The sequence below is a fragment of the Hyperolius riggenbachi genome, chromosome 10 (genome assembly GCF_040937935.1).
Source record: "Hyperolius riggenbachi isolate aHypRig1 chromosome 10, aHypRig1.pri, whole genome shotgun sequence".
NCBI classification, from domain to species: domain Eukaryota; kingdom Metazoa; phylum Chordata; class Amphibia; order Anura; family Hyperoliidae; genus Hyperolius; species Hyperolius riggenbachi.
Genome location: NC_090655.1, coordinates 244,846,059 through 244,871,965, shown reverse-complemented (window position 1 = coordinate 244,871,965; position 25,907 = coordinate 244,846,059). Strand labels below are relative to the sequence as shown.

The 25,907-nt window shown below is 48.0% G+C and overlaps 1 protein-coding gene across 2 annotated transcripts in view; it reads right to left on the bottom strand.

Annotated features, from left to right (window-relative positions):
* Positions 1 to 1,342: 1,342 nt before the first annotated feature.
* LOC137535123 (zinc finger protein 345-like) overlaps positions 1,343 to 25,907 on the bottom strand; it is a 48,707-nt gene continuing 24,142 nt past the window's right edge. For both annotated transcript variants that reach the window (XM_068256934.1, XM_068256935.1), the window contains exons 2-3: positions 22,328 to 22,541; positions 1,343 to 5,797 (exon numbers count right to left, since the gene is read on the bottom strand). In XM_068256934.1, coding sequence (XP_068113035.1) covers positions 4,338 to 5,797; positions 22,328 to 22,541 — 1,674 coding nt within the window. In that variant the 3' untranslated portion in view covers positions 1,343 to 4,337. The remainder of the gene's footprint in view (positions 5,798 to 22,327; positions 22,542 to 25,907) is intronic.

Genomic DNA, 25,907 nt, shown 5'->3' with positions numbered 1-25,907 from the left:
AGGAGGGCTGCAGGCATGGCAACCAACCAAGCAGGCAGGTGGAGATTCACAAACCTGTCTCCACTCAGGTGTATCCAGACCATCAAAGGTGGCCGCTCCCTCTAAAAACCTCTGGAACTTACGGGTTTGGCGTGGTTATACAAACCAGCACTTTAATTGGCCTGAGGAAGTTGGCATAGGAACACGAAATGCATTGCCAGTGCATGATAATATTGATTTTATTTGCAAATCCAGTGTCTTTAGAGGTAAGCCACCTCTTTATTTAAATTTAGCAATATAAGTTTTACCAGTCGCTAGGAGGAATCGTGTATTCCAGCAAGCAGCGTGGAGGACTGAGGAATCCCTTAAATCCTCAAAAGGCCCCCAATCTGGGATTATCAATAGCAACAGCAGCCAATGAGAGTAAAGTGGGAGGTGGTAGTGGGAGGGGGAGGGGAACAGCAGGATTTATGAGATGTGGGTTCTGTTTGAATTGCAGGAGAACCAATAACCCAGGTAGGATAGTTGAGGTTGAGGCCATGGATCTGGTGCAGTATAGAATCAGGGACTCCATTACCTGTATCACTTGTGGGGTGATCTACTGTATTCAATGTCCCTGCAACAAAAGATATATTGAAAGAAATAAAAGGTCACTACAAAGTAGAGTGGGGGAACATTTTAATAATATAATCAAAAAGAAAGAGAGTCACCCCCTTTCCAAGCATTATAAGGAACAGCATGGGGGCAATTTGAGGGGTACTATATTTTTTGGCCTTGAGGTTGTAGAGCGTAGTGGGAGGGGAGGGGACTATATAAAGAAAATGTCACGTAGTGAGTCAAGGTGGATATTTCAACTAGACACCATTATCCCCAAAGGCTTGAACAGTGAAATGGAGCTTTTTGCCTTTTTTTGAGGGTTTTGTATTTGGAGGTGAGGTTGATATGGTTATGTATAACGATAACAGTAATAAGTATGGAGCACCTCTCTCCCTGGGAACTTAAAGCGCTATGTGTATGAGGCTGAATTGATGGATGTATGGTGTTTAATTAAAATACAGGATGGACTGGTATATAAACTATACTTTTTTATTATTATTCTTCTTTCCTTTTTATATGTTTTTTATATATTTTTATTTTTTAATGATCAACTATGTTGGAGAAATGAGACCTGATGATATGTTGGAAGTGAGACAGGTTCAAAGGGAAAGATGAGAGAAAAACAGTTCAACCCACTATGACCTATGACCCCACAAATTAGGGGGCTGGATGATCTGCCAGCGGGTATTTAGGAAGCAGGAAGGAGATGAGCTTCAGACTGACAAAATCCTCCTGAGGAAGGCCACCGATAAGTGGCTGAAATGCATTGAGGTTTCAACTTTAACTTAAACTTTATTGGGGAGACCGCTGGAACTAGGAGAACCCGCAGAAGCGCGCAGCGGTAATCCGTACAGTAAGCTCCAGCGTACTCAAAGGTGGTGACGTCACCCGGACTAACCCAATACGAGCGAGAAGAAGCAGGAAGTGCGGCGAGCGGATCACTGTGTTGAGCACACGGAAGTGACGTAGGCGGCACTTGGAGACCTGCAAGAGAGTAATACGAGAGTAGTCTGACAGCGGACAGACCCGGCCCCGTGACGGTGAGGAATACAACCGAGGGTGCACCTGAATATCCGAGGAAGTGAGCTGATAAAACTGTGAGTCTGGCACTAGCACTCAGTATGTTCAAATTAAGATGAATAATTCATATTGAACGAAGAAATAGACTTTTTTGTGCATGTATATGTAACATTATACAAGGAAGCTTCTCGGGAATAGTATTGAGGAACACTTTCCACACGAGAAGGAATCTTTCTTTTCCGCATACCTGTCTGGACAATCAGAATTTTCCAACTTCTTTTGGAATCAACATCTTTTTTATTTTTTATGTATTTTTAACTTTGAATACTTTTGTGTTTTGACCTTTTTTTTTAGAAGGGCCCTTCTAGTATGTGAATGGGAGAGGTTGTGTAGGTTGAATGAGTGAATAGGTGAGGGTACACCAGTCCAATTTGCAATTTTTATTGAGGAATTTAACTAATAAAGGAGTTCTATTGAACTGGATTGGAGCGTGTGGTGGACTATTTATTTAAATTTAGTTGTTTTTAATTTAGTTGTATATCCTTTGGGTGCCTCTTCTGTAGAGTGAGGATAAGGAATGTAATATGACAATGTGTGTGTGTGACTGGGGGGAGGATTTTTCAAGCTATGCTTAGGGGCTGAAGGTTAATTCTGTGGAAAACCTAATTTCCGGGGGCTGGAAGGATGTTCAAATCCAAATAGCTTTATTGGCAGGACCAGACACATTTAGCACTGCCAAAGCAAAGCAGTTAATGGCAACATTTGGGGATGACAAGGGGTTAATGGCTGCAACTGACAATGCAGCTGTTAACCCCTCCTGGTCCCTGTAATAATCTGGTGTCGATTTCCACAGTCAGTGCACACCAGGTGTGCTGAAGCAGATGGAAATCCCCACAATCACAGAAGCAGAGTACCCAGTATATGTAAATACATTTGTAGAGGGGAATTCCAACCAGCAGGTGGAGCTGTGGAGTACAGAGGAACAAGTCCTCTGTACAACCTCAGATGCCAGATAGGAATTGCACGACATGAAGCAGCACTGGGAAATATAAACAAGGTAACAACTCAATAGAGAGCAAGAACAGAGACAGACTATGTGAATGTCTACCAATCTAATCGCCACCCGGCGACGGTAGGCATATAACAATAGAACAGACCAGAGTGAGAAAGCCAATCGCAAGAGAGGCGATAGCTATCAGAAACACAAGACAGAGCAAAGACAGAGCATGAATAGAGTAAAGGAAAACACAGCAAATACTACAATCCAAACGCTAAGGAAAATAACAAATGAACTAACTAAACACGGTCACCGCACGAGAAGCGCAACAGTGACAAAACGTACCAACTCTGACTAACAAATGAACACGGAAAACAAAGACAAACAGATAGCGGGAACGCTTGCTAATCGGTTGCCTAACACCAGACAACAGCAAGCGTTTGATCCACAAAACAGACTGAAGGAGTAACCAGTAGCAACCGCTGCCAAGGTTATACTCCAAAACTCAGACAAGGAAGATCACCCACCTCTAGAGCTAGGGCGAATGCGAACAAGGAACAGGACTGAACAATTCACTATCAGCCACCGCTGGAGATAGTGCAATTGCAAGGACAGGACAAGACTAGGATATTTAGCAACAAGATACAAGGAGCCTGAGGCTCTAAGGTCAGTCTTACAAAACAGAACCTATGACGAGCAAGGAATTCTGGGAGGAAGTGACATTTATACTGAAAACCTTCAAGGGAAGCAGACATGCAAATTGCAAGATAAGTGGATGCAAATCAGTCACCACAGCAGCAAGCCTCCCAAATCTTGCAAGCTGACAAAAAGGCCCCTTTTCCCTGGACTGAACTATGCAGCCTGCATAGGAAACCAACAAACTATCCAGGGAATCAAGGCCGGCAGAACGGCTTCTGACAGTCCCTAAAAGTCGCCGTTACCTTTCTGAGTCAGGAAAACATTCCAGCTGAAGAGGGTGAAATATTGGGGATTGGCTTATACATGGGGTCGGCTTATAGTGGGGGATATATGGTAAAAAGCAAGCTAATAACCCCTTCAGTATGCTGTGTGTGAGAAATGTGAGCTCTCAGCAACTGTCAGCTCCCAGGATCAGCCACATACACGGCTCCTCTCTGTGTGGCTTTATAAGACTCTGACTCATCACATCACACAGCAGAGTAGTGCCACCCTCTGCCGCCTGCAGCACAATGGGGAACTCTGACACTGACTCTCCACACAGCCGGCTCTCCTAAACTCTTTGTAGAAGAGGAGAGTCACATTTGGGCACACACTAAAGTAACTTCTCTTGGGGATTTGTGCAGAGATTGCAGCCTGTATGACAGCAGAAGTAACAGGCAGATGTGTGTGTTGTGCCATACTGTCTGCTCTGAGGGGAAAGCTGTGCAGGAGAGCAGTGACCGCTGACTGCTGGAGTAGCTATTATGGGGAGGAGACAGCAGTAGAGATCCATCACCCACTGTACACTGCTGATCCTAGGCAGACAAGAGGAGCTGCTAGCTGACATTTCTAGGTATACCTGCTACACAATGTATATAGATGCTTTTACAGGCCTGCTATGAGACATCTTCCCGTGGGGAGATCAAAACAATACACATTTCACTATCGTGGTTGTTTAAGGGTAGTGTTAGTTGCCCAAATCTATTCTGAAAAAATGCCTCCATAAATGTCACCAAGAGTGTGTCTTATAATGTGAAACTAGATGTCCTTTCTGAGCAAAACATTTTCAACATTCTGAACATGAGTAAGAACGCTCTCCTGTGTGTGTTCTCTGGTGTTTCTGAAGGCCTGAAGATAGAGTAAACTTTTCCCCACACTCTGGACATGAATAAGAACGCTCTCCTGTATGTATTCGCTGGTGCGTCCAAAGGCGTGAGCTGCTAGGAATTTTTTTCCCACACTCTGAACATAAGTAAGGACGCTCTCCTGTGTGTGTTCTCTGGTGCGTCCGAAGCCCTGAGCTAGTAGAACATTTTTTCCCACACTCTGAACATGAGTAAGGACGCTCTCCCGTGTGAGTCCTCTGGTGCATCCGAAGGTTTGAGCTGCTAGGAAATTTTTTCCCACACTCTGAACATAAGTAGGGACGCTCTCCTGTGTGCGTTCTCTGGTGAGACTCAAGCTGATAAATAGAAGGAAAATGTTTGCCACATTCTAAACATGAATAAGGACGCTCACCAGTGTGGATTTTCAGGTGAAGTTGAAGGTTTGTATTACAAGAGAAGTTTCGTCCACACTCTGAACATAAATAAGGACTCTCTCCAGTGTGAGTTCTCAAGTGAATCTGGAGCATTGCTTTAGAAGAGAATTTTTTTCCACACTCTGAACATGAGTAAGGGTGCTCTCCTGTGTGAATCATCTGGTGCTTTTGAAGGCTTGAGCTACTAGAGAATTTTTTCACACACTCTGAACATGAGTAAGGACGCTCTCCTGTGTGAATCCTCTGATGGTTTTGAAGGCTTAAGCTACTAGAGAATTTTTTCACACACTCTGAACAAGAGTAAGGGCGCTCTCCTGTGTGAATCATCTGGTGCTTTTGAAGGCTTGAGCTACTAGAGAATTTTTTCACACACTCTGAACATGAGTAAGGACGCTCTCCTGTGTGAATCCTCTGATGGTTTTGAAGGCTTAAGCTACTAGAGAATTTTTTCCCGCACTCTGAACATGAGTAAGGGCGCTCTCCTGTGTGAATCATCTGGTGCATCCGAAGGCTTGAATTAGTAGCGACTTTTTTCCCACATTCTGAGCACGAATAAGGCCAGTGTTCTCCATGGCTTCTCTGGTGTCGACGAAGTAATTTATGACGATGGAATCGTTTCCCACACTCTGAACATGAAAAAGCCCACAGCTCTTTGTGACGTCTTTGGTGCTTAACAAGGTCCCAATAAGAAATAAAACATTTATCACAAACCAGACATGAATGTTTCTTGTTGCCTTCACCTGTTACAGTATCTGTCGTACTGGAAGATTCCTGAGAATTACCCCAACCATTGGCTCTGCCAGCAGTGTGCACACCTGGAGGGATATTTGGGGTAACAGGATGTGACCCTCCAGAAGCTTCCTGATGATTGGAGGGAATGGTGGAAATTCCTGGGGGAATCTGTGTGATGCCATTATCTTCTACTTTACAAGGAGGAGGTACAAGAAGGTGTCCCTCTGACCTGTTCCCAATATTGCCTCCACCTGCTGGGAGAAGAGTGAAAGTACATGTTACCTGCTGATGTCAGAGGCCTCGCTACATATCAAAGCAAAGATCTGATTGGCCCCAATCTCTACATAAGTAATGACTCCCTCTGTCATAGCTATGTGTTATAGTGAGGAATGGAGATGGGCCTGTCATATGGTGTACAGTATCTCCTCCTCATTTGTTGTTACTATGATGTTATACTGAGGAATGGAGATGGGCCTCTCATATGGTGTACAGTATCTCCTCCTCATGTGTTGGTACTATGATGTTATACTGAGGAATGGAGATGGGCCTCTCATATGGTGTACAGTATCTCCTCCTCATTTGTTAATGCTATGATGTTATACTGAGGAATGGAGATGGACCTTTCATATGGTGTACAGTATCTCATCCTCATTTGTTGGCACTATGATATTATACTGAGGAATGGAGATGGGCCTTTCATATGGTGTACAGTATCTCATCCTCATTTGTTGCCGCTATGATGTTATACTGAGGAATGGAGATGGGCCTTCCATATGGTGTACAGTATCTCCTCCTCATTTGTTGGTACTATGATGTTATACTGAGGAATGGAGATGGACCTTTCATATGGTGTTCAGTATCTCCTCATTTGTTGGTACTATGATGTTATACTGAGGAATGGAGATGGGCCTCTCATATGGTGTTAAGTATCTCCTCCTCATTTGTTGGTACTATGATGTTATACTGAGGAATGGAGATGGGCCTTTCATATGGTGTTCAGTATCTCCTCCTCATTTGTTGGTGCTATGATGTTATACTGAGGAATGCAGATGGGCCTTTCATATGGTGTTCAGTATCTCCTCCTCATTAGTTGGTGCTATGATGTTACACTGAGGAATAAAGTTTTGCCTATCATATGGTGTACATAATCTCCTCCTCACTTGTTGGTACTATGAAATTGCCATCTTATATCTCTCATTTGTCACCTCTCAATCTAGCCAGGACTATATCAGCAGACCATATGGTCAGCAATGACCTTGGTCAGCAGTGTAAAATTTTTGGGTATCAATTTTAAGGGTACTTTAGACAACCAGAATTACACCAGAATTGAACCAGAAGGGAACAGAAGAGAACTAGCACAAAACTCTGTGCTGCTGTGCATCTGCTGATTTTCTAATACTTTGCATAGAGGTACCCTCCTTACATTCTTCAACAGACACAAGATAAATTTATTCCTCTGCAGACTCGCTGACCAAACTATTGATGGTCATGGACGTCTGCAGAAATTTTTCTGGGGGGGGGGGGGGGGGGGATTGGTGTTATGCCAAAAAATAGGCATGGCCATGGACCAGGATGTGAGTGTGGTCACGGGTGGAGCCAAATTTACATGACTTTAGCAATAGTTGGACATTAGATTAGGATTAGATTGCGAGCGCCTCCGACACATGTGCCCCCCAGTTTAGCTAGTGACAGGTTCCCACCAGTTTAGGTAGTGACAGGTGCCCCTCAGTTCAGGTAGTGACTAGAGATGGCCCTAACCTCCGATTTTAGGTTTGCGAACGGGGTTCGCGAACTTTCGCAAAAGGTTCGGTTCGCGCAAACTTTCGTGAACCGCAATAGACTTCAATGGGGATGCGAACTTTGAAAACTAGAAACATTTATGCTGGCCACAAAAGTGATGAAAAAGATGTTTCAAGGGGTCTAACACCTGGAGGGGGGCATGGCGGAGTGAGATACTTGCCCAAAGTCCCGGGGAAAAATCTGGATTTGATGCAAAGCAGCGTTTTAACCACCTTAGCGGTATGGACGAGCTGAGCTCGTCCATTACCGCCAGAGGGTGCCGCTCAGGCCCTGCTGGGCCGATTTTAATGAAATAAAGTGCAGCACACGCAGCCGGCACTTTGCCAGCCGCGTGTGCTGCCTGATCGCCGCCGCTCTGCGGCGATACGCCACAAGCAGCGGCGAAAGAGGGTCCCCCCAGCCGCCTGAGCCCTGCGCAGCCGGAACAAATAGTTCCAGCCAGCGCTAAGGGCTGGATCGGAGGCGGCTGACGTCAGGACGTCGGCTGACGTCCATGACGTCACTCCGCTCGTCGCCATGGCGGCCTTCCGTGTTACTTTTGGCCGCCGGAGGCGATCAGAAGAACGCCTCCGGAGCGCCCTCTAGTGGGCTTTCATGCAGCCAACTTTCAGTTGGCTGCATGAAATAGTTTTTTTTTTATTTAAAAGAAAACCCTCCCACAGCCACCCTGGCGATCTTAATAGAACTCCAGGGTGGTTAAGGGCAGAAATCACATTGCATGCTAAATTGCAGGCCTAAACTGCTTTACAACATCTTGCATGTGTATACATCATTTAGGGAGTGTAATTCTTTCTCCCTTCCTCCTCCTCCGGAGGAGGATCTTGTCTTCCAGGGATGTGTAGGATGTCAAAAGCATGCTCACATACATTGGCCAGGAATCGAACCCAGGTCAACTGCTTGGAGGGCAGCTATGCTCACTACTGTACCACCAACACTACAGGCTGAAGCCAGCCTAGCTGGCCTGGGAAGGATGAAAAGCTAGGTGGCCATGCAACCATTCCTGCTAACCTAAAGCTTACTTGTGTCTTACAACACATTGGCTTAAGACTTTACCAAATCCAATGCTCCAATATGGGGAAGCTTCTCTGTTTGCTGTTTTTTTGTTGTTGTTTTTTTTTTAAGTGTGGTGTCACAGTTCACTCATCTCTTCAACTACAAGAAAGGCCCAGGAGTAGTCTTAGCTACCGTAATATCTATGTTACGGCAGGGCCCTTATTACACTTTCTCTTTCAGGGCTATGGAAACTGTTTTGCCCATGCGATAAAGTGAGGTGCAAAAATGAAATCATGCCTAGCAGAGGTTGGTTTCGATCCATCAACCTTTGGGTTATGGGCCCAGCACACTTCCACTGCGCCACTCTGCAGTCTGCTTACACTTGTATACAATCTTCAGGTTTAAGAAGGGTACATTAGTTGAAATAGTTACACTACAATCTATGTTACAGCAAGGCCCTAATGACACTTTCTCTTAAGAGGATATGGCCGCCATAGCCCCTTAAGAGAAAGTGTCATTAGGGCCTTGCTGTAACATAGATTGTAGTGTAACTATTTCAACTAATGAACCCTTCTTAAACTTGAAGATTGTATACAAATGTAAGCAGAGTGGCACAGCGGAAGCGTGCTGGGCCCATAACCCAGAGGTTGATGGATCAAAACCATCCTCTGCTAGGTGTACTTTATTTTTTACACCTTGCGTTACCTCATGGGCCAGTCGGCGGCCATAGCCTCTTAAGAGAAAGTGTAATTACGGCCTTGCTGTAACATAGATTGCAGTGTAACTATTTCAACTAATGTACCCTTCTTAAACTTCAAGATTGTATACAAATGTAAGCAGAGTGGTGCAGCGGAAGTGTGCTGGGCCCATAACCCAGAGGTTAATGGATCGAAACCATCCTCTGCTAGGTGAGCATTACATTTTTTACACCTTGCTTTACCACATGGGCCAATTTGCGGCCATAGCCCCTTAAGAGAAAGTGTCATTTGGGCCTTGCTGTAACATAGATTGCAGTGTAACTATTTCAACTAATGTACCCTTCTTAAACTTCAAGATTGTATACAAATGTAAGCAGAGTTGCGCAGTGGAAGTGTGCTGGGCCCATAACCCAGAGGTTGATGGATCAAAACCATCCTCTGCTAGGCATGATTTCATTTTTGCACCTCGCTTTATTGCATGGGCAAAACAGTTTCCATAGCCCTATAAGAGAAAGTGTAATAAGGGCCCTGCCGTAACTTAGATATTACGGTAGCTAAGACTACTCCTGGGCCTTTCTTGTAGTTGGAGATGAGTGAACTGTGACACCACACTTAAAAAAATAAATAAAAAAACAGCAAACAGAGAAGCTTCCCCATATTGGAGCATTGGATTTGGTAAAGTCTTAGGCCAATGTGTTGTAAGACACAAGTAAGCTTTAGGTTAGCAGGAATGGTTGCATGGCCATCTAGCTTTTCATCCTTCCCAGGCCAGCTAGGCTGGCTTCAGCCAGTAGTGTTGGTGGTATAGTGGTGAGCACTGCCCTTCAAGCAGTGGACCTGGGTTCGATTCTTGGTCAATGTATGTGAGCATGCTTTTGACATCCTACAAATCCCTGAAAGACAAGATCCTCCTGCTCCTCCAGACGAGGAGGAGGGAGGTAGGGAGCTGTTGTGGGGTGGTATTTAAGGAATAACAATCAGCCAGGAGCAAGCTAACAAGCCTACAAGAGCCTAACTAAGCTTTCCCTAGCAGAGTCTGTCAGCAGCTGTCCCTTCACTAATTACTGTAGGCAGACCAGTGAGTAAAACGGCCGGAGAACCTTGTCTTTTATAAGGGGGGGTGTGGCTCCTGGAGTGAGTGTAGTCTGATTGGTGACGATGTGCCTGCTGACTGTGATGTAGAGGGTCAAAGTTGACCCTAATGGAGCATTATGGGGGCGAACTTCCACAAAAGTTCGCCTTCGCCGGCGAACGTGAACCACCGAAAGTTCACCTGGAACTGTTCGTGGGTGAACTGTTCGGCCCATCTCTAGTAGTGACAGGGACCCCAGGTAGTGACAGGGACCCCCAGTTCAGGTAGTGACAGGGACCCCCAGCTAGTGACAGGGACCCCCAGTTTAGGTAGTGACAGGGACCCCCAGTTTAGGTAGTGACAGGGACCCCCAGTTCAGTTCAGGGGGTGATAGGGACCCCCAGTTTAGGTGGCAACAGGGACCCCAAGTTTAGGTAGTGACAGGGACCCCCAGTTCAGGTAGTGACAGGGAACCCAAGTTTAGGTAGCGACAGGGACTACCAGTTTAGGTAGTGACAGGAGCCCCCCAGTTTAGGTAGTGACAGGGACCCCCAGTTCAGGTAGTGACAGGGACCCCCAGTTCAGCTAGTGACAGGAGCCCCCAGTTTAGGTAGTGAAAGGGACCCCCAGTTTAGGTAGTGAAAGGGACCCCCAGTTCAGGTAGTGACAGGTGCCCCTCAGTTCAGGTAGTGACAGGAGCCCCCCCCCCCCAGTTTAAGTAGTGACAGGAGCCCCCCAGTGTATGTAGTAACAGGTGCCCCCCCCCCCAGTTTAGGTAGTGACAGGGACCACCCAGTGTATGTAGTGACAGGAGCCCCCAGTTTAGGTAGTGACAGGAGCCCCCCAGTTTAGGTAGTGACAGGGACCCCCAGTTTAGGTAGTCACAGGACCCCCCCAGTTTAGGTAGGGACAAAGGCCCTCCAGTTCAGGTAGTGACAGGAGCCCCCTAGTGTATGTAGTGACAGGTGCCCTCCAGTTCAGGTATTGACAGGGACCCCCCAGTGTATGTAGTGACAGGTGCCCCCCCAGTTCAGGTAGTTCAATATTCAATTGAGACTGCACCGGTGGGTTAGATGTGCTGTGATCTTCCCTGGAGTATACACAAGCTCTTTAAAATCCAAGGCAAAAGTAAAAGTGTGCCGGGTCACCATGATGCACAGCGTTTCAGAACAGAGTTCTTTCATCAGACAGTGCCCGAGCACACTCACATAAATACATCACATAGCCTGTATTTTAAAGCTCATAAATAGACCTGATGGAAGACTGCAAAACTTAGCTCATTGGCATACATACATATTTATCACTATCCTAACCAATAGCATTGTTACTCACATCCCCAATAGGAAGTAATCATAGTACTCTCATTTAGACCATATTGCAAAAGATCAAGATCAAACTTATTGTAGAAGTTAGTAAACAAAGATAACAGCTGTTAGGCAGGGGAGCGTTAGAAGCCAATATGGAGCGTTGCACTCAGAGTTACTCTGCTGTGCATGATAATGGTAGAGCCTACCTCCCCTTACCCCCCATCCACCTCGCAACCATTCTTCTTCCCATACTTAACCTAATAAAGGAATGCACACGGACTACCTGGCATTGGATTAATTTAAGGCCATAGCAGCCCCATCTTTATTTAGCCAATTAACAACCATCCAAAACAATCATAGATAACAATAACCAAAACAGCATATACAAAGAGCTGGGGTACAGGGGTCCGGAGGTACCGAATGCAGTATGCCAAAAACACGAGTGTGGCATGCAGCCTTGTACCGACCACCAGCTGCGCACCTCGGCTCGGGGACAGCTGCATGCCCCTAAGTCGTCTCTCTCGTTGTTCACTTCAAGCCACCGGATTTGTCCCGAGACAAATCTACCACAAGAAACCGACCTCCGGAGCCCCTTTTTACCCCTCCACTACGAAAGGGCATGACCCCTTATGCCCTTGAGGCCCCCAACCTCAGAGCTCTTTGTATACCGTCCTCAATGCCCAGGGCCCATAAGTCCATCCCAACATCGTTCAGGTGCACACCATCCCGACGCAGAAACAGTCCAATGCCCTCCTCCAATTCCAAGTGCCTGATGGCCAATCCCCCATTCCGGATAATAAAACCTCGCTATTTCCTTATTGAGCTTTATCCTCGCCTTGTTGACTTTGTGGACCGAATTTGCCAACCTCCAATACTCCCACGCCACCATATCCGACCAATTGTCTCCGGGAACAGGGACCGGACCCTCAAAAAGTCAAATTTTCTTTCTTTCTTTCTTTGATGATGACTCTGGTAGATCTAGCAGCTAAATCATTTCCCCCGGCATGCAATATGAGGATGTCAGGGGCTCTGTCCAATCGTGCCAGCTTGTGCAGCTCCGGCAACAGGTTAGGCCAAACCATCCCAGGGAAACCTATCCAGCGGATACGCACCTGCTCCCTAGTGAAACCGAGCTGGCGACCTTCGGGCCTAGCATCCGCCCTCCTGGCACCCCTGCTAACATAGGAGTGCCCCACAATCCAGACGGCAACCTGCGGACCTGCAACAAGAAAACAAAACTGACAGCAATTGCCCCAGGCATCCCAGACACCCCTAACCTAAACTAAATGAGGTCTAATATAGAACCTATAACGTAACGATTCCCACCGACCAATCTGCTTGATCACCCCCTCACTCAACCCCCAGCGCGACGCCTCCGTAGCTGCCCCAATTCGAAAAGAGTGGGAGGCAAACTCGCTGAAAGGGAGCCCGAGGAGACCCAAGCACTTGCGAAATATTGACACGAACTGGAACCTGGACATAGGAGTACCATCCAGGTGTACCAGAAAAACCGACGAACGTGGAGGGCGGGCTGCCACCAACCACTGCACATTAAAGTGAGGGCACAATGACCCCCCAATTTGAAAAAGAGTAATGGCTCGTCCCTTACCCGCCTGGTCAGTTTTTGAACGAGGTAAATAAATAATCACCGTATCGGCAAGAACCGTGACATGCTTCACGAGGATGCCACCCACTCCAGTTTTGTTGCGGCTTACCAATTCGCCTATTCTAAAGGCCCCGAAGAAGGCCAACACAAATGCGGCCCTGAATAGGCCACACTCGTAACTCGATGAGCACAAGCCAGGCAGCGCCGCTGCCAGCCTGCCCAGCAATTCAAATGTAACCGGGCGCCTAGACTCCCTGCGAACCGCTCCCACCCGATATCCTCTGAGGGCCTGCCTAACACGAAAATCTTTTGTGACATCCACCAGCCCCCTGACTTTAAACCAAAAGGCCAATGCTGATAACTTTTTTGCCACTGCAGAAGCTGAAATACCATCTGCGAAATTCGACCCCAGGAAATACAACAGCAAACATAGCCGCTCCTCGTTAGAAGCACAACCTCCTACTTGCACCATCAAAGCGTCCCACGCGTTCCACACCACCGTGTACGCTGCTAATGATGACACCGACAATGATCTCCCGATCATACAGGACACGACCCGAAAGGAATCCTCCACATCGTGGATGGGCAAGCAACCCCACGCTCTTCTGCCGTGGGAGCCGCCGCCCGGAATCTGTCCCACTGGAATCGAGAAAGCTCGCCAGCAATGACATTGTCGACCCCAGGTATATGCACAGCAAACAAATAAATATTAAAACGCAGACAGTCCAAAACCAATTGACGCATCAAACTTATCACCGGGGGAGAAGACGCCGAACAGCTGTTGATCGCCCCGACCACCCCCATATTATCACAATGGATCCTGACCCGCCTGTTGGCCAACTGTCGACCCCAAATCCGGACTGCCACCACTATGGGGAATAACTCCAACAACACCAGGTTGGAAGTAAAACCCGCCTCCACCCAGGACCTGTCCCAAGGAACCACGCACCATTGCCCTGCAAAAAACGCACCAAAACCCAAAGAGCCCGCCGCGTCCGTGAACAACTCCAACTCCGCATTACTAACCACCTCCTGCATCCAAAGAGACTTGCAATTGAATTCTGCTAAGAAAATCAACCACACCCGTAGGTCAGCTTTCAGATCCGCGGTCAGCCGAAGGCGGTGATGTGGCGCAGTCAGATACCCCTGCGGTAACCATTGCCAGACGCCTGCAAAATATGCGCCCCATGGGCATAATTCGGCAGGCAAAATTTAATTTACCCAAGAGAGACTGAACTTCCCTCAGGGTCATTTTCTTCCCCCTGATGGCCGACAAAATAGATTCCCTCAGGTTCTCAACCTTGTCACCTGGCAGACTGCATTCCATAGCCACAGTGTTTATGGTAATGCCCAAAAATTTCAATGAAGTAACAGGACCCTCTGTCTTTTCCTCCGCGAGTGGCACCCCAAAACTCTCGCAGACATGCCGCATGGTAGCTAACGCATAAGCACAGTCTGGAGAATCCGCCGCGCCCATAAACAAAAAATCATCGAGATAGTGTATATCCAACTGGACACTCGACATATCCTTCACCACCCACTCCAGAAAGGTGCTGAACCTCTCGAAATAGGCGCAGGAAATAGAACACCCCATAGGTAGGCATCTATCTACAAAAAACTCCCCTCTCCAAAAACAACCCAACAGATAAAAACTAGACGGGTGAACCGGCAATAACCTAAAAGCTGATTCAATATCAGTTTTGGCCAAAAACGCTCCCAGTCCCAACCGCCTAACCCAACGCCGCGTCAAATTAAGTATACACTACTGACGTATTGTCCTCTGACAAGCCATCGTTTACAGAAAACCCGCGAGGGAAAGACAGGTGGTGGTTCTTTCTTAGGGACTACGCCGAGCGGTGATACAATTAGATCAACCAACGGGCGAGAACGGAACGGACCCGCCAAACGAACCGCCGCAACTTCTTTAGCTATTTTCGCGTCCACGACGCCCGGGAGCTCATTAGCCGATTTTAAATTCCTAAAAGGGGGTTCCGACCGCAACGAACAACTGCTTGGGATCCGGAAACCCTCCTCAAATCCTGCCTTCAAAAACTCAGCAGCTTCCCGTTCAGGATACCTGCTTAGAAAAGGCGCCATCTCTGCCCCTTTCACCGGCGTCGTCCCTTTTACGCCCAGAATCGCCAGATTTTGACCTTCGCTGTTTGTAGCAGTTGGAAGCCGCCTGGGAGCCTCCGCAACCGGAGCACTCATGCTTAAAATGGCAAGATTGCCCGAAACGACAGGAACCGTCGTTGTATTGCCAACAGATCCCTTTTCCTCGAGTAGCCGTCTGAGCAGCGGGGGCTGATCCGCCGGCTGTCGCTGGAAAGGACGGAGGGGCCCTAGACGGGATCATCAGCCGCATCCACAAGGTAATATCCTTGTGGTCCCAACGAACCTCCGGCCGCACAGCTTTCATCTGCCGGAACTGCTCGTCGTACCGCAGCCAAGCATTCCCGCCATACGACCGATAAGCCTCCCCGATTGAATCCATGTATCCAAATAGAGCCGAGCAATGCTCGGGCTGCTTCTCTCCAGTCACACTTGCCAGTATTGAGAAAGCCTGAAACCAATTCTGGAAAGTGCGAGGTATCAGCCTATACCGTCTTTGCTCCTCCCTCTTCTTCTCATCAGGCTTCCCTTTATCCAGATTAAATTTTCCCAGCTGAAGGAGCGAGAATATCTCTATATACTCGCCCTTCCAGATCCGCTCCTTTACTTCTTGCTTCAAATGGGAACCAAGAAGGCCATTGAAGCAAACGTACAACTCTGCATGTGATGCATCCGCCAAACGCACCTGACCTGCCCCACTAAGCACTGACTGCTCACCTCCCGACCCTTCCGTTTGTACCGCCACCTCTGACTGAACACCGCTCAGCACAGGTGCACTCGGAGGGGCCACCTGAACCACCCCTTGCGTGGCTGCACCTGGTACCTGAGACGACACCAACCCCAAAGGTACCAAACCCGTGTGGGAAACTGCTGGCGAAGGCTAAGATGCCCACGCCCCCTCTGGCGACACAGGCAACCCCACTGCTACAGGAAGAGCCGACTGTACTTGCGGCACCTGCGGCCCCGCCGCCGCTGCGAAACTACCCGCCCCGCCCTGTCTACCCCCACAAATCCCCAACAACAAAGTGGCTAGAGCATTAACAGCAGCTAAATTGGCCTCACCTGGCTGCTCTGGACGCATGTCCCCGCCAGCCGTCACGCCTGATCCACCCGCTGTGTTGTCATCCTCCTCAGATGTAGAATCAGCCTGGTGAGCAGGGCCGCCTCCAGCCACGTGGCCCCTGCTGTGCTGACCGTGTCGTGTCTGCTGCCCTCGTGAATCACTGTCTGACCGGCCCTTTTGCTTGCCCGACCCTCTGGACTTGTTCTTCTCTGTGGAGCTCCTGCTTCCACCACGAGCTTGGTGGGTCGCCGCCGCGGGGGAAGGGGCGGCACCCGTAGGGTGGGAATCCTTGCGCTGGGCCCGCTTAGTCTGCCGCGCCGCACGGGGACTAAGGGCCGCATCACCTCCTGCCAACTGCTGCGATGTCCCAGCTGCACTGGATGTGCCCTCTCCTGACGACCCCTGCTGCTGGGTGGAATTCCTCCCGCCAGCCCCCAGTGTCTTGGAAGTGCGTTTTGCGGGGGGAGGCGGAGGGTCCCTAGGGGAGCTCCCTGAACGGTGGCGAGATCCTCTTTGAGGTTCAGGGCTGAGCTGCTCCGGCGGCCTAGACAAACGCCGCTCACCTGACTGCGCACATGGAGCGCTGGGTGCCGCCACCACGGCTGGCTCAACGGCCGACCCGACCTCCGCTGGAGCGCTCGTTCCCATGGCCGCCAGCTGCACGTGCACCCAGGACGGGCCTCTCGATTCCGCCTCAGCCCGGATCCTGGCCACCAACAGCTTCACGTCCTCCATAACGGTCGGGGCGATAGCGGGCGTCCCAGCTACAGCTTCTGCCATCACGTTGCTGTGAACTGGATGTGCCCGCCCCCTTACTTCCTTCCTAGCCCTGGAACTTACTCTCCTCCCTGCACTGGCGGCCCGCCCCCCTTACTTGTTAACCCCGTACGCTCTGGCTACTGCCCGAGCCAGCCCACCCATGCCCCTTCTTTAACCCCATCCCTACCCGGGGAGACAGCTACCCCATCATGCCCGGGCCATCCACACTCCGCCTGGCTCCGGCTCCTGGCCCTATCTTTACCGCACTGCAGTTCCGTCTCTCATCATGCCTCTTGCATTCTGCGTGTTCAGCCAATCACAGTAAAGCCGACAACGTCCGCTCAGCTATTCAACACCCCCTCTGCCACCAGTCTATCATAAACCGAGCTACTCGGTCCGCTCTAAGACTTCACGCACTGTAATGAAAGCGGGAGTCTGCTGTGAGTCTGCTGCAAATCACCGCCCCTCTACCACTGCCGACCAATCAGTAAGCTGGCGACATCGTCTGCTATAGCTTAGACTGTAGTGTATGAGCATGCGATCAAAAGGTCGCACTGCCCATCAACATTTTTTTTTTAAATATAATGTAATAGTGGCAGGGATGGGACAAGCAGGACACCCACAAGTATCAAGTTATTAAGCATAAATTGTGAACACGATGTTAATCCAAAGCGAGTCACCGCCCCTCTGCCACCACCCACCAATCAGCAAGCGGGCGACAACGTCCGCTCAGTCAGCTAAGACTGTAACCTACGAACGCGCACCCATAAGGTCGCACCGCTCTTGATAATAACACAATAAATATATTTAAATTGCGGCCGCATCAGGGGCGGGACAGGCAAGGCACTCCACATTGCATTTATCTGCAAAACACAGGAAAGTTATTAAATATTAATTATAACATTCAAGTAGCTTTAAATAACAATTACCAAGATGTTAAATATTATTATACCAGCAATAGTTCTTAATGGCCCTTAATACACCTCAAATGTATCCTTTGTAACTAAGTCATTACACTCAACAGGTCATAATCTCGGTTCAAGCCCTTAGGCTCTAAGGTTTCCAATTTTTTCATCCAATAGTTCTCTCTCATTAATAGCTGTTTATGTCTGTCCCTCCCTCTTCTTGGCATTGGGATCCCCTCCAGCACCTGCATCCTAAGTTGTGACAGTCCATGTTGGTAAGTAGTAAAGTGATGAGACACTGATAACTCCATATTTGTAATGTGGGATTTATGAGAAGCTATTCTATCTCTAAGGGCCTGTGTGGTTTCACCAACGTACCCAATTCCGCAGGGGCCTTAAGCAAGTAACACACATATTTTGGGGCGACAACGCCCACTCAGTCAGCTAAGACTGTGACCTACGACCGTGCATGGTGGGTGGTGGCAGAGGGGCTGTGACACACTTTGGATTAACATCGTGTTCACAATTTATGCTTAATAACTTGATACTTGTGGGTGTCCTGCTTGTCCCATCCCTGCCACTATTACATTATAATTAAAAAAAATGTTTTTGATGGGCAGTGCGACCTTTTCATCGCATGCTCATACACTACAGTCTAAGCTATAGCGGACGATGTCGCCCGCTTACTAAATGGTCAGCAGTGGTAGAGGGGCGGTGACTTGCAGTTGCAGCAGACTCACAGCAGACTCCCGCTTTCATTACAGTGCGTGAAGTCTTAGAGCGGACCGAGTAGCTCGGTTTATGATAGGCTGGTGGCGGAGGGGGTGTTGAATAGCTGAGCGGACGTTGTCGGCTTTACTGTGATTGGCTGCAGGCCCTTCCTTCCCAGATTGATTATCTGTGCAACTTCACTGAATCCATTCAGCCACAGCCACCCCTCTGCCATTCCCCAGCCATCTCCTTCCCTACCTCACACCCCTCCACATGCTCTACCTCCACCTCCTTCTACACCTCGTCCTCCTCCTGTTTCCCCATGCCCTCTCCCCTTCCATCCCTAGACTCCCACTGGGCACTCAACCCCCATGCACCTCCCACTCATCCTCTCCACACTCTTCTCGCACCCGCAGACCCCCTTGGCATAAACTCATTCCCATCCGTCCTACCCCTAGGCACTCTCTCCCTATCTCCTGCGGCCTCTGGAATGCCAGGTCTACCTGCAGTAAGCTCACATCCATTCATGAGCTCTTCCTCCTACCTACCATCCTTGCCCTCATGGAGACATGGCTCACACCCTCTGAATGTACTGCTGCTACAGCCATCTCCTATGGGGGCTTACACCTCAGTCATACCTTCAGACCTGACAACAGGACTGGAGGAGAGGTGGGCTTGCTCCTCTCCCCATCATGCACCTTCCGTGTCCTTTCACCTCCCTCCTCCCTTCACTTCTCATCCTTTGAGGCCCATGCAATCTGCTACTATCATCCCCTTCTAGCCATCATTGCAGTCCTATACCACCATCTCTCTCCCTTGATAACCTAGGCTCCTGGCTACCAAACACTCTGTCATTAGAACTCCCTACCATCATCCTTAGGGTGCCCAACACACCTCCCTACCATCATCCTATAGATGTGCCCAACACACCTGCCACCACTCAGCTACTCTCCCTCCCCAATTTACTTGGCCTCTCCCAGCACGCAAACTCCCCCACCCACTCTGCTGGTCATACTCTCGACCCCATCTTCTTCAAATCCACCACCCTCACCAACCTTGACATTGCACCCTTCCCTCTCTCTGACCGTCACCTCCTCACATTTACCTTCTACCACTTCTCCCCTCTGCGAAGTCCTACAATGGCTCCCTATCTGCTTCAGGATCAGTTTTAAGATTATGTGCCTTGGCTATAAATCTGTTCACAAGACCTGCCCAACCTATATTTCTGAGCTCCTTCACAGATATATACCTGCCTGCCCCCTCCAGTCCTCCTCTATGCCTGACCTCCCCACGCATTTCTCACTCCCATGCACACCTACAGGACTTCTCAAGAGCCAGCCCCACTCTTTGGTACTCCCTCCCACCACCCCCTCAGCCTCGCTCCTTCCTTCAACACATTCAAGCAAGCCCTCAAAACACATTTACTGTATTTAAAATGGCCTACACCTCATTTACCACACTTTAACTCTCTCAGCTGAGCACCTTTTCCACAGCCCTGCCTTATGTGCAGTGGTGCTCATCCAATATTCGGGTATGCAAACTACCCAGATAATGCAAACTTTTTCAGCTATCCGAACCCAGATTCGGATTCTCGATATCTGTGCAAATCCAAATAGCACCATCCAAGTTAACTCAGATATCTATATGAAATCCGGATATCCAGTCGGATACTTATTTCAGATATCCGAGCAGAAACTTTTTTGGTCAGAATTCAGTTCGGTGGCATAGAGTCCGGGAGAGAGGGAGAGAGAGAGAGAGCAGCGCTTTTGGAGGCATTTTAAAGGCCATTTCAGGTTTTCTACCCGGATATCCGAATCCGACCGGATCACCCAGATATTGGGTTCGGATATCTGATTCTACTCGGATACCAAAAAGTTCGGATTCGGATATCCGATTCGGATCCAGATATCTGGGTATCCAGATCCGAATTCAATTCGGATTTTGAATAGTGGTATCAGAGCAGCACTGCGTTTGGCAGAGTCCTCTCCACTTAGTGTGTCCTTCCTGATCCTGCAACCCCAGCTATGATACTCTTCCCATGGAATAACTTGGACTTGATTTGCAGGGTCTTTCTAAAATCACATGATCATGCATCTTATACCCTGTTTGTATGGATAACCTTGTGCTATATTGTATAACCATTTGCTACCCCTCTGCCTGCCATCCCTTGTTTACATTGTATGTGTCCCTATTTATTGTCTAGCCCTGCGTTATATGTTGGCGCTTTGTAAATACAATAAATAATAAGGTATACAGTATCTCCTCCTCATTTGTTGGTGCTATGATGTTATACTGAGGAATGGAGATTGGCCTTTCATATGGTGTACAGTATCCCCTCCTCATTTGTTGGTACTATGATGTTATACTGAGGAATGGAGATGGACCTTTCATATGGTGTACAGTATCTCCTCCTCATTTGTTGGTACTATGATGTTATACTGAGGAATGAAGATGGGCCTTTCATATGGTGTACAGTATCTCCTCCTTATTTGTTGGCACTATGATGTTATACTGAGGAATGGAGATAGCCCTTTCATATGGTGTACAGTATCTCCTCCTCATTTGTTGGTACTATGATGTTATACTGAGGAATGGAGATAGCCCTTTCATATGGTGTACAGTATCTCCTCCTCATTTGTTGGTACTATGATGTTATACTGAGGAATGGAGATGGACCTTTCATATGGTGTACAGTATCTCCCCCCTCATTTGTTGGTACTATGATGTTATACTGAGGAATGGAGATGATGGGCCTTTCATATGGTGTACAGTATCTCCTCCTTATTTGTTGGCACTATGATGTTATACTGAGGAATGGAGATGGACCTTTCATATGGTGTACAGTATCTCCTCCTCATTTGTTGGTGCTATGATGTTATACTGAGGAATGGGGATGGGCCTTTCATATGGTGTACAGTATCTCCTCCTCATTTGTTGGTGCTATGATGTTATACTGAGGAATGGAGATGGCCCTTTCATATGGTGTACAGTATCCTCTCCTCATGTGTTGGTGCTATGATATTATACTGAGGAATGGAGATGGGCCTTTCATATGGTGTACAGTATCTCCTCCTCATTTGTTGGTACTATGATGTTATACTGAGGAATGGAGATGGATCTTTCATATGGTGTACAGTATCTCCTCCTCATTTGTTGGTGCTATGATGTTATACTGAGGAATGGGGATGGGCCTTTCATATGGTGTACAGTATCTCCTCCTCATTTGTTGGTGCTATGATGTTATACTGAGGAATGGAGATAGACCTTTCATATGGTGTACAGTATCTCCTCTCATTCGTTGGGAATATAATATATTATATTTAGGCTGTCTTTCGTTTTTGCTAAATATTTATTAACACTTACTGCACAGGAGCAACAAACAATCTGCACATTTGATCTTTTCCTTTTCTCTCCTCTCAGCACAAAGGAAAGAAGCCAGCGAGTGGGAGTGGCCAAGCTGATGAGTGGGAGTGGCCAAGCTGATATGTGTGAGATCTCAGGAGAGGTGAGCATGCTTGGTAGAGGGAAGACGCTTGTTGTGGTTAGCAGTGAGGAGGTGGAGTCCAGACTGTGCATGAGGACTCCTGTCATACGTTTGTTTATATTTTGAAAAGAACGATGGTGAGATGACACATATCCTTACAGACCACTCCCTCGTGTGAAAATTTGCTGATTTTACTATTGCCTGTCGCTCTATATATTTTATACTTCTAGAAAAAAAATTTGAAACATTTATGAATATAGCATTGATTACTTACCTGTGCAGATGTCTACAGATGAGTTTTCTGCTTTATTTGTCCTCATCATGTCACTCTCCTCCATAGTTTGCTGATCACTCCTCACATGCGTCTCTTCTTCCTCTTTAATTGTCCTCATCATGTCACGCTCCTCCATAGACTGCTGATCACTCCTCACATACGTCTCTTGTTCTTCCTTTTTAAACTCAAGTTTTAGATCAATCTGTTCTTCACACTAAAGCCACAAAACACAGAGAATGCAATCTTTAACAGTAAAACACTAATTAGTTTATCTCATACAATCCATTTTTGCACCCTTATTTTCACCTATCTGATATTTGTGGAGTGTGGTTGGATTTTAAAAAAGAGCTTTATCAGCGCCAGGTGGGGACACAAAAATTAGACCGCTGCTGAGAGAAGACAATGTCCAAAGTCCACAAAAGTCTAAAATATAAAAATCAGCGAACATAGTAGATGAGGCATCATCTGGTTTACTACGATCTGCACTGATTTTTATATGTGATTCAATCTTTCTGTGTACAATCCCAGGATAAAGAAGACCTGTGCATCTCTCTGATGGGCTTCTGGGGGAGGGGGGGAGGAATCTATGTGGATGATTTTTTTTTAAAGTAGACCTAGATGTTCGTGAATGAGGAAGAAAATGTGTATATTCATAAAATACTAACAAATTAGTGACTGTTATACATTTGCATGTCCACATTTAAGCCTTAGTGTAAGCATGTGTAAGTAATGAGATTGTTAGTTACACAATTCGGATGATATGACCAGAGATGGGCCAAAGTACTCGCCAGGTGAATACATCGCAGCGAAGATGGGGTATTCGCATTCACTTGCTCAGGCGAATACATAGTGGATAGTCGATCGGCCCCCTATACATCATCACTGGGCTAAACTTTTTTTTTCCTGATTAGCTCAGAGTCTAGCCACAGTTTATGAAGGCCCAACCATATTGATAGGCTTCATCACCACGCTCTTGGTGTTGGGCATAAAATCTCATCATGTTTGCTAATCAGAATTTGCCAATCAAATTTAATAATGACGTAAAAATAGATAAAGAAAGGGAAAAGAGAAACAGACCAAAGGAAGAAGGAAGAGCTACCTTCAGAGAAAGTACCGACCGTATCCTCCAGCATACAAGACGCCCCCCAACCCCCTGGAATCCTGCAATTACGATAGTTTTTCATAGTTACCACCGCCCTCGCAGCAGAAATGGATCGGAACCCCGTGTACAACGCGGCACTCAGCCGCTATCGAAAGTGTGCTCCAGTCCAGAGCCCCCCTGCATTATCAGATATTGCAAGGCCTAAAACCAAGTGCCCCAGCACGCACGACCGCCAAGTGCACCCCCATAAAGAGAAGAAGCCTCAGAGGTGGCCACAGGCAGAGCCCCCCCCCCCCCCGTTAAATTTAAGGTGACAGCAAGAGCAGGGATCCCCACATCACCAAATATGGCAAGGCCCAGAACCAAGTATTGCATGCTTAGCATGCATGACCGCCAAGTGCACCCTGCCAAAGAGCACCCGTCTCAGAAGTGGCTGCAGGCAGAGCTTCTTGATACCTTTAAAGTGACAGATTGTCAAATGTCTCAAGGCCCAGAATCAAGTATCTCAGCATGCATGACCGCCAAGCGCACCCCGGCAAAGAGCACCCATCCCAGAAGTGGCCGCAGGCAGAGCCCCCTGACCCGTCCAAAGCAACAGAACGCACGGGGCCCCTACACCACCAGACACTGCAAAACCCAAAACCAAATGTCCCAGCATGCATGACCGCCAAGTGCACCCCGGCCAAGAGCACCTGACCCCGAAGTGGCTGCAGGTAGAGCCCCCTGATACAACAAAAGCAACAGCGCATACCGGGACCCCTTCACCAACAGACCCCGCAATGCCCAAAATCAGGTGTCTCCGCATGTATAACCACTAAGTGCAGCCCAGCAAGGAGCTCCCATCCCAGAAGTGGCCACAGGCAGAGCCTCCCGATACATCCAAGGCGACAGCACATGCAGGAGCCCACGCACCATCAGCAACCGCAATCAGAAACTGCAACCAATGAGCGACCCCTCAACCTCAGCAATCACCCCACCCTGCACAACCACTATCAAAAACAAAACGACGTCCATCACCGTGATCAAAATATCCCTGAACAGAAGACATCAAACTATGAAATCTCACGTCAACCGCACCAAAATACGGAACCGAGCAATGGAAATCTCGCCCACGGGTTTCCAGATCACTGTCTAAGGGGCAATTACGAATTCGTGACGCACTGATGAAGTTCGCATCAGCAACCACGGAAACAAAAGCGTGCAAACCTCAGCTCATCATTATCTGCACACTGCCATACATTGGGCACCACACACACGCATACGCACACACACACCATACATTACCAGCACCCGTTCAAGTTGGGGGGCTGTCCCACACTCCCAGTTGTCCCACCTGCTAGAGAACACGGTAAGTAGAAAAGAAATCACCGAAGAAAAAGTGTAGAGGTGTTTAGAATAGCTAATTAACCCTACCCTTAGAATAGTATGGCTAGTATTTGAATTTCTCAGAACAGAGATTGTACAGCTTTATCCATCTGTTTTGTTCGTTGGTAACAGTCATTGGGGCCTCGGGGGGATGTGAGTATTCTATCTCTAAGAGCTCATTAAATCTGGTGAGCCAACTTGATATAGTAGGGCTAATGTGGGTACCCCAGTGTTCAATAATTCGTTTCTTACCAATCAAGGTTGAAAACATGAAGAGGTCCATAGATAATTCGGTAGTGGTTTGCAGGCCCTGACCAAAGATAGCCTCTATTTTATTAATACAGAGGTCTGGGCCCGTGTTTACTCTTAGAAAAGCCTCAACCTTTTTCCAGAATTTCTGGATTGGGGGACAGGACCACCATATGTGGGAATAATGTAAAACTGGACGAGAACATCTCCAGCAAATAGAGGGGACAGAACTGTATCATTTATTAATAGTGTCAGGAGTAGAATACCAGCGCATAATTACTTTATATTGCATTAACTGAAGTAGTGTATTTTTAGGTATCCAAACATTCTCTATGAAGCTCGACCAGCTGTTATCGTCCAGAGTAATTTTCAGTTCACCTTCCCACCTCTCCCTAATTCTGTCCCGTGAAGTGCCCGTGAAGTGCAGCAGCAATCCATACAGAAGTGACAAGCTCCCTGGGGGTTTAGTCCTAGCCAGAAACCATTTTTCAAAATTGGACAGTTCTGTCCTAATAGGGCCCTAGAGCAGGGGTCTCAAACTCAATTTACCTGGGGGCCGCAGGAGGCAAAGTCAGGATGAGGCTGGGCCGCATAAGGAATTTCACAATCGCGGCGCATCACAGCCGCTGCTCGCCCCTCTCACTCTTCCTTCACAGAGAGGGGCGGGGAGAGGCGGCGATCCGGCGATTGACGTCAGGAGGGGCAGAGCTGAAGCTGAAAGGTCTGCCCCTTCCAGGAAATGCCGGCGGATTGCCCCCGGGCGATTTGGGGGCTCTGCAGCCCTTGTTTAGCGGCGGGGATGCGGCGGATTACTTGGAAGCACTGAAGCGAACTATAAGGAAGCTTTTGCCGGCGAGGGCCACA